The 9,433-nt window shown below is 37.1% G+C and overlaps 1 protein-coding gene across 1 annotated transcript; it reads left to right on the top strand.

The window, feature by feature from the left end:
- The first annotated feature begins 257 nt into the window (after window positions 1-257).
- On the top strand, window positions 258-7,273 carry tmem150ab (transmembrane protein 150Ab). The gene is made up of 8 exons (XM_057358547.1): window positions 258-375; window positions 2,378-2,618; window positions 2,812-2,859; window positions 2,943-3,029; window positions 3,127-3,194; window positions 3,439-3,566; window positions 3,656-3,833; window positions 3,991-7,273. Exons 2-8 carry the CDS (start codon window positions 2,554-2,556, stop codon window positions 4,299-4,301), a joined length of 885 nt encoding a protein of 294 aa, XP_057214530.1. The 5' UTR covers window positions 258-375; window positions 2,378-2,553; the 3' UTR covers window positions 4,302-7,273.
- Window positions 7,274-9,433: the final 2,160 nt, after the last annotated feature.

Here is a 9,433-nt window from a genome sequence, read left to right as displayed (position 1 = left end):
TCCTGTGGCTCAGCACGTGACAATGGCGGCTGTAATACCAAGGTCATGGGTTCGACTTCCCAAGGAGTGCATAATAAATATAGTCTTATAAGATCTTTTGGCTATTTGTAAATTCATCTAGATAAAGTTGCATATTAGATTGATGGGTGTAGATATTAAATGTTAAAACTATTAATTCTACTAAATATAAAATGTAACATTATACCTAAATTATAATAGCTAGAAATAAAAATACAGGATATGGCCGCACTCAAGCAGAGATGAGAGCGCCGCCTGCTGATGAAGAATGGTTGTACATTAGCTTGAGATGAAGCAGCTTTCACGGAATCACCGGGATACAGCAGCAGCATCGCTCGCGATTTCGCAGGGCCTTCGGTAAGATCATCCCTTTACATATCAAAGCATAGCTTCACAATAATGACACGCTAACGAACGATATTTCATCTGCAATAGGAACAAATAGACCGCGTGTCTTGATCAACAAATGCATAAATGAAGAGATTTTGTTTATCGTTTTAAAAGTTGTTTACTTGAATAGCATCCGCCGGATAGCTTGTGAGCTATCTTACGTGGAGTGTTCTCTTAAAAACAATAATACCTTTGAAATGTCTGCCATCTTATTTTAAATTCAGCATTTTTGCAAATGTGATTATAACTTTTACCATTATTCTGGTTGTGCTGTATTTGCAGATAGTTGTGACATTCCCGCTGATCCGTGCTGTTAGTTTACAGCAGCTACTGCTGGAATAGGTTGTTGATCTTTGCTAGTGTTTATTTAGAAGTATTGAACAAGTATGGTTCATAATGTATGAATTCATTAGTATTGCAGTAGCCATTACAAAAATATTTGCATCTGTATCTCAATTAGAGTACATTGCTTTAATGTTTATTAAGGAATAATATGCATTTAAAGCAAAGGTCTAGAGGAACCAGAAAATAAAAGGTATGCCAATAGAATGCACTGTATCTAAAGTTTGTCTTTAAAAGGACACTAAATAGACATGTTGCATTTACAGACACCAACTCAAATGTTGTGTTTTCAAGAAAATACATGCTGACATGAGAGAGCAGCTGAATGACTAAATGTAAATGTAAGTGCATGTGCCAGACAGTGTAGAAAGCAGTACAGTTCAATAAAGATTTTTTCAATAAAAATGTATAATAACTATGGAGGGTGCAACAGAGATGATTATTGTGTCCGGAGAAGATAGTGACCGGTTAATTTAGGTTAAATGAATAGCAGTGGTTGTTTGGTGATAGTGTGGTGAATGGCAAAGGGTCCTATAGCCTATGTCCCTCAGTCTGCCTGTGCAAGACCGGATGCTGCTGTACAATCTGCCTGAGGACAGTAGAGTTAACATTCCATGGCTTTGATGGCTGGAGTCTCTGATGGTCCTCTTGAGTTTATTTCACACACCGTAGTGTAGATGTCATGGAAGGGTGGAATCTTATGCTGCCTTCACGTGCTCTCGGAAATGTGATAATTCCCACTTCAACCCTGAAAGAATTTATGGAACGGTGCTCTTTTAATGTTAGCAGATACTTGTAATGTTTTAATGCTACAAAATCATTAGTAATATTAAATAAATACTAATGTTACCAAATCCAGACGTTACTTCCAGGTTGAAGTGGGAATTATTGAATTTCCGAGAGCACGTGAAGGCAGATTGCACTAAGCTTGCGATTGTCAGCAGCGCCGGTCCCAGACCAGGCGGTGATGCAACCAGTCAGAATGCTTTACTTAGTGCAGGTGTAGAATGATCTGCTCATTCCAAAGAGTTTTTGTGACTTTGTCTTTTTGAAGTTAAGCATAGGTTACACTATGAACTATTGCCCTGATGCCCTACATTTCCCCCTGTCTCCCTGACATCATTTCTAAATCGCTATGAATGGCAATTTCAAGCTTGAAAAAGGATGCAGAAGCAAATGGAAATGTCTTTGTTCTGTTTAACACAAAAGAAGATCTTTTGATGAATGTAGGAAAGCAAACAGTTCTGGAGCACTTTTGACTACCATTGTATTTTTTCCTACTATGATAGTCAATGGTGACCAAGAACTGTATGGTTACAATCATTCTTCCAAATATCTTTCTCTGTGTTCATCAGAACAAAGAAATTGTATAGATTTGGAACAAGTAAATGATGACAGAATTTTTATTTTTGCGTCAACTGTCCCTTTAAATCTTATGACTTCGGAAGGTTATTGTTGTTTTGCATCCTTTTTTTATTCCAAGTATCTGTTCACTTTTAGTGCCAAGCACAATCCTTAAAATATCCTTTAATGTACCATAAATGGATTTGAAATGACAGCAAAAGTGAGTAAATGATTCACTTTTGGGTGAACTATCACTTTAACAATGTCTCTTCTTCTTTTCTAGTTACCGTTAGTTGTTGAGAATCAGAGGGATCACAGATGTAGCTAAAGGAGCATTGCGTTGCCCCTGCTGGTCCCTGCACTGCATGGCTTCACCAGCTGGTGTCTCTCATCGTGTTTCCATAACCCCAGTCCTGCACACCCTCATGCTGGGGTCGCAGGCCTCTCACAGACGGACCAATGACTGCCTGGATTGTTCTGCCTGTCAGCCTGTCTGCCTTCTCCATCACTGGGATATGGATTGTGTACGTATTTTAATATTATGATATTTCTATGTAGAAGTCTCATGCTTTGATCTGTCTTTGGGTGTAAAGTACATACTTTTGTGAGTAAAGCAGTAATTATATCATGTAAAAATAAACATTGCTGGTTCAATTCCATACTCCAATAAGGTAATATTCCTGTCACACGTCTGATAATATACTTTTTGGCCTACAGGTATGCCATGGCAGTAATGAACCACCACGTCTGTCCTGTTGAGAACTGGTAAATTGAATCCCAAATTCTAATTCGAGTCACCATATTCAGTTTAGACTTCAGGATTTCATGCTTAGTTCTATGTATTATAGGTCATACAATTTGACATGTACAGAGGAAACAGCAAAGAGGGGCTTTCCAAAGACCTGCTGCACACTTCAAGACATCCCGCTTATCAGGTAAATGTTCCAGAATAAAAGGGAATGAACACGATTCGATTTCACTCTTGTGATTAAAGGTTATCTTTTTTGTTATCTTTTTGTTATCTCTTAACAGTAAATGTGGTTGCTATCCACCAGAGAGCTGTCTCTTCAGTTTGATAGGCAATGTTGGCGCCTTTATGGGTAAGAATGGCTAAAGTCACATTCGAAATGCACTCTATTGTTGCACAGATGTTTTTTTTTATCATGAATCGTCTTCTTAAGTTAACTTACCATGTCTAGACAGAATAATATCTCATTAAATATAAATAATTAATAAGATGTCCAAATATGTCACTGGTCCACTAAAAGCCGATATTTCCAGGAAAATTTGTACCGTTTACATTATTACATCGTTCTTATTCTTCCTCGCATTCTGTCCCTGCAGTGGTCATGGTGTGCATGTTGCGCTATGCTCAAGTGATTGAACACAGCCACCACGGCTGGACCAACACAAGCGCTTTGGTGTCTGGGTGCATTAATGCCCTTGGCCTGGTCATGGTGGGCAACTTTCAGGTCAGCTGGCAAGAGTGAATGAATGACCTCAGTCCATGGTATGTGAATGTCAATTGCATAACCGTTTCATTCTGTATATCTTTACTCAGGTCGATCATGCAAAGACTCTTCATTATGTGGGAGCCGGCGTGGCATTTCCCGCAGGTCTGCTGTTCGTGTGTCTGCAGTGCGTTTTGACGTACCGAATAGCAGAGACAGCGCTGGACTACTGGATGGCTCATGTGCGTGTCGCTCTCTCAGCTGGAGCTCTGATATCGCTTGTTCTCAGTATCCTTACCTATAATTCGTGAGTGTTTCTGAACAGCAGTGGTCAGGTGTGTTAGACCTGATAGTGTTAAGTGCTGTGTACAGACAAAATTGTGCTGACTATTAAGTGTGCCATTGATTTGAACTGGATTTCTTAACATCATTCTTCCTATTCAAGGTGGAATCTTCTTTGTCCACGAGAGCTTTATGTTACAGCATGCTGCGGCCATCTGTGAATGGGTCTTTACTGTGCTGGTCCTGGTGTACTATGGCACCTTCACCTATGAGTTTGGCACTGTCAACAGCGACACCATAATGGCAACCTTAATGAAGCGCAGTCAACATCACCATCCGGGACCAGGGGTCATCATGGGGGGTATCGGGAAAGGTGTTGCAATGGGGTGTGGTGCCCGCAGCCTCAAGTCCCCTGGGGGCAGCAGCACCTCCACACACCTCAACTGTACACCGGAAAGCATTGCCATGCTTTAGGGCATTAGCGATACAGAATTCTCTCAGACCTCAAAACTTGTCTCAGACAGACCTCTTTTCTCATTTACACCTGCGACTCACGGATTGGTTGAAAACTACAGCCCCGCTGACCAGCACAAATGAAACCTGTGAATCGGAATGAATTTACTGCAATAATTAATCTCTAACGGTGCGTTCAAATGCTGACAGCGATAAAACCCCTGTAATTCTGAAAGTCATAGTGGGTAATTCTTAAGAAATCTAGATTTTTTTTAAATACTTGCATCAACAAATTTCCTTTTTAGGCATTAAAAATAATGTCTTGCGTGTTTAAAAGCATTCATTTTTAACACTTTTTTTCAAAACAAGACCTTCAAAATCTCATTACTATAACAGTCCAAAAATGTCAATATCATAGCATGTTTTGCTAAAAAAAGAAAAGCCATAATGCCGAAGCAGAATTTGTATTAATCTTACATAATTAGACATTAATGAAGTATATTCTTATATTTCTATATCATTTTTTAAATGTAAAAACTTACTAGTATGGGTAATGATAATCAATATTGTCATACTGTATACACAGTATGGCAAGAGAATATTAAACTTGCTAGAGATATATAAAGAAATCTTTAAATCTGGCAGATACTTACAACAAAATCGAGCTTAATGGATCTTTGTGTGTAAACAGTCCTTAAAAATGTTAAGGAGGTGAGAACATCAGTCATAGACACCACTATTCCTTCACTTTTGTTAGCATGAACATTCTGTCAGTTCGTCCAGTTATTTTTTCCAGAATATTTTAATTTCACTCTGTTTAATTTACATATCATGTACTCCGACATGGCTAGACCTGTTACAGTGATGACATTTTCAGCAGAAAATCAAAATTCTGTTACACGTTCTGCTCATGTTTCATAAATGAGGTCCAATGATTTGGATCCCATGGTGACTGAAAAATCGCTGTTGGAGTATACGCTTCTTAAATCTGCTACAGATCTGCCAGCAATACCAAGACACTTTGCTAGACAAAGAAGATAAATGGCTAAATTTATCTAACCTTACTTCACCTGTCTAATCTGTAGGAACTGTGAATACATCATTGGTCAAGCCATTACTGTAGCAATACAGATGTTAGTTCAGTTGCAACAGCCATTGATGCAAGTAGTTTGTGGCAAGTGCCAACTCTTCAGCGTCCAGCTGTACAGAAAAGAAATGACAGTAAAAAACGAACATTTAGGTTAATCTCTGTATAGAGATTATAGAGATCTGTATTTTAAAGCCAATGTGGTATCATCCAAGTGCTACACATTGTGCTTGATCCAAAAACTGCCTGCACGAATCTGTTGCATCCCAGGGGTTCTGGAAATGAGATCTATAGTATTTTAAGACCAGGGCAAACCAATATTTGTTGTGTCCAGTCATCTATGTTATGTTATCCATGAGCCATTGTTCCTGGACTCACTAAAATCAAGTGGTAGAAGAACGTACAGTATAGATGTCACAACACTCACATCTTTTCCATTTCAAAACAGCAAATACTTGTGTAAAAAACAATCTGCTATAAATGTAATGTCATTTGAGGATTTGTATTTTAATGGTAAACCAAATTTTTTTATTTTACTGCTTCTGCATTTACCACCAAAAAGTCATTCACTAAGCACACTCCAGGTTTCAGGTCCAGTCTGTCATTTACAGTAATTGTCATGATGTCAGGAGGGATGTCAGGATATTGATAAAGGGTATTGTTACTGTTTGAGTGCGGTTCACTTGACATTGCGCCACTGTAGGGAAACTCCTTTTTATCTTCATGCTGAAACGTTATTAAATGATGTACTGTAGGGGAATATTCAGTATTCTGGTGAAAATAAATTGCCCCATAACATCAGGGAACCAAGGTTCCCAAGGATTTAGAGATTTATTCATTTAAACATTTCCTTTATGTAAATGATACAGAGCGATTGTTACGAAGAGCTGCTTGTAAATGAATGTCTTTAGCTAAGCAAATAAAATATGAGTACTGCACTGAGACAAGGGCCTAGTCAATAATACGAAAAGAAGACCACTTCGTAAATAGCATCGCACTGTTAACACTATTCTTCATAGACATTGCATCTTGTTATATATGGAATACTCGGAATGTTGGAAAATATGTAGTGCACTAAGGGGGAAAATATTTTTTTTGAATTTAGTGGTCCCGAAATGTGAAATCCTCTATAATATGCTGTATTTTGACTACACAGTATTTTAGTTTCAAAATATTGCTCCTTCAAAAGCAGTATGTGTTATATTAATACACGTTATAGAAACCAGTGATGGTTGGTTATGCGTTTTGTATATTATATTTTTTCTTTGTAATGCAGACAATGAAATGGTGCAATATTCAACTTTGTTAAAGTACTTGCAAGCAGGTATACCTCGATCAGAATCCTACTAAAATCTTGAGAAAATGTTGAGTTCCTGAAGGAGCTCAGATATACAGTATATTCATGCATTTTAACCGCATTTATTTATGTTGTTTTATGTTTTCTCCTGTGATAGCTACGGCTTCATAATACTCAGACAACCACATTACAGAGATGCCACAATCTTTTCTTTTGAGTTTTTCGAGTTATGTGATACAGAGGTGCCTTTCCTTATGGTCCTTAATGTATCTGAGGCCCTTATCACAAGTGGATTTTTTCAGTCATAATGACAGATTTTCTGAAACATGAAATGGAAGATGAAATTGATCTTGTTACAGTTCACACCGCAACTTTCTGTTTTCTGTTATAACCGAACAATCTGCATGTTTTCTTATCTCTAACACAGGTTTGTTTTGTGAAATAAAATGTACCTGATTTTCATAGACACTGTTTGCTACAAAGGATGTTTTCTGCAAGTTTCAAACTGTTTACAGCACAGTTGTATCATGTTTAATATAGAATTTAGATGACCATTCAAATAGCTTACTATGTCTCTTGTCTATAAGGGGCGAAATAAACACATTTTCAGACACAATAAAGTGCCCGTGTCCTATATTGTATTTTATATCTTTGAATAGCTCACTGATAATCCTTCTCTCCAGTGAGCTGTTGACATGAGAACCATACAGCCAGATGAAGCCAGTGAGGTAAATGCTGCTTTAGTCAGGAAGCTCCAGTGAACCACACTTTGTCTTCCTCAAGTATTTGCATTTTTCAGGTCATGGGAACATCAAGCACTGAAACTGACCCCCGACATCGGATGACTAGTTCTGCTTTTATTGTCACTTTCTGCCATTTTTAACCAACATGAATGTTATAACAGATTAGTTTCCAACTAGGGATGTCCCAACATAACATTTTCACTACAGTATTATCATATAGCCAAAAGTGTTCATGATAACTTTTTTCTGATAAAAAAGTCATAATAATGCTATTAGTCTGTTTTGGCCAATGAATCACATTCAAAATGCAAGTGTAGGAAGGAAAGAGTATTTGTTGTATTTAAGGCTAAATGGTAATACAAAACTGCCTCATGCCATTGACATTGAGTGTCAACCAGTTTATATCACATATGTGTAGTATTAACACAATAGCAATGATCATCCGGTATTTCTAACACAGACAAAAATTTGTTGTGGACTGGTGTGTAGTACTGGCATTAAGCCTGCGTGAAGGAACATTATTTTTTAGTTGTTCTTTTGCCCAGCACATCCGCTGCTTGATTTCCTTTGCTTTGTTTATGGAAATGCAAACTTGCAAGGATGAACAATGGAAGGCTAAACCTTTTTGTCATATTAAAATTGAAAGTTCTGAATGTAAAGTCAATTACAGTAACTTATTGTAGTGATTTGTAGCTTCTAGATAGACAAAAATGTTTTGAACACAGATTTTGAGAAATGATGTACAGTACTATTAATAAATAAGCAGAGCGTAAGGATGAAGAAGTAATGATGAGAATGTTACCACGGTTGACAAAAAAAGCATTTGAAGAAAAAAAGAAATGAGAGAAAGAGAAATGATGAAACAAAACATTTTCTGAAAATTGGGGAATAGGGAATAAAGAACATAAAAATGAACATTTAGCTATAATAAAACCACAATCACTGAACAGCCTCTCCACTGAGAAAACAGTAAACAGATATGGGAAGTTCATTATTTAAAGAAATTTAGCAATAGATCTAATAATACAAACAATTCATGACAGAAGACAGATTTTAATTCTTATTAAAATTATAGAGTTTTCCAAAAAGGGAATATGCCTCTTTCACAATACGGCGGCGGCGACCGGAAGTAGGGAAATACTTTTTCCGGCCGCACTGCTGCCATAGCCATTCATTCATTCATTCATTCATTCATTCAGCTTGTTCTCTCACAGGCATTCATTTTATTTACCAAAAAACAAAAGTAGCATATGTTGTCCGACTTATTCATGGTTTACTGGGAGATGTAAAAATAGGGAAAACAAACATGACAAAAACATTGTTTTTTGAGCGATTTATTTATTAAGGTCAGACAAATCAGCATAAAGGGAGCGCTACATGCCTAACTTCTTCTGGTCTCCGCAACTGTTCTGTGTAGTGAATGGAGCTAGAGCATTGACTGGACAAGCGTTTACCCTACTTCCGGTTTATACACGTCACGCTGTGAAATAGGTGTATTTCAGGTTGGACGGCTGAGTTTTTTTACTGAAGCATTTGATTAAAATATTTTGTCAACACTTAAATCACTGAGGTTGACAACAGTTAACTATTATGCTTTTATTTTCCCCTTCTTCCTAATTTGCAAACCATTATCTGTGGAATGAGTTAAAGAAAGGTTATGACATCTTAGGGCAGTAATATGATATAACATAATAATATAAATATGTAATTTAGTATTTAATAAGCATTTGTGACCTCTTTGATAGTGAAAAAAGACAGATACATGCACGTAACCTTAAAACTGCCCTTCCTTTAAATCTGCTAGTGTTTACATACCAAATATCACCACCTTGGATTTTCTTGGTAGCTTTTTTCTGCTAAGCCTGTTTATATGACAACGCTTTGCTGAGAATGTGTTTAAATAATGGCTTTGATAAAAAACAATCACTAAAGTTAAGATTCACAATTTAGGCAAGATGGATAATTTTGCATGACATTTTGGGCATTCTAAATAATGAACAGATTTTTTTTACATCGGCTCAGATAA

The sequence above is a fragment of the Triplophysa rosa genome, linkage group LG2, assembly GCF_024868665.1.
Source record: "Triplophysa rosa linkage group LG2, Trosa_1v2, whole genome shotgun sequence".
Classification (NCBI taxonomy): domain Eukaryota; kingdom Metazoa; phylum Chordata; class Actinopteri; order Cypriniformes; family Nemacheilidae; genus Triplophysa; species Triplophysa rosa.
Note: the sequence above shows the minus strand (reverse complement) of the source record. Positions and strands in the feature narration are given on the sequence as shown.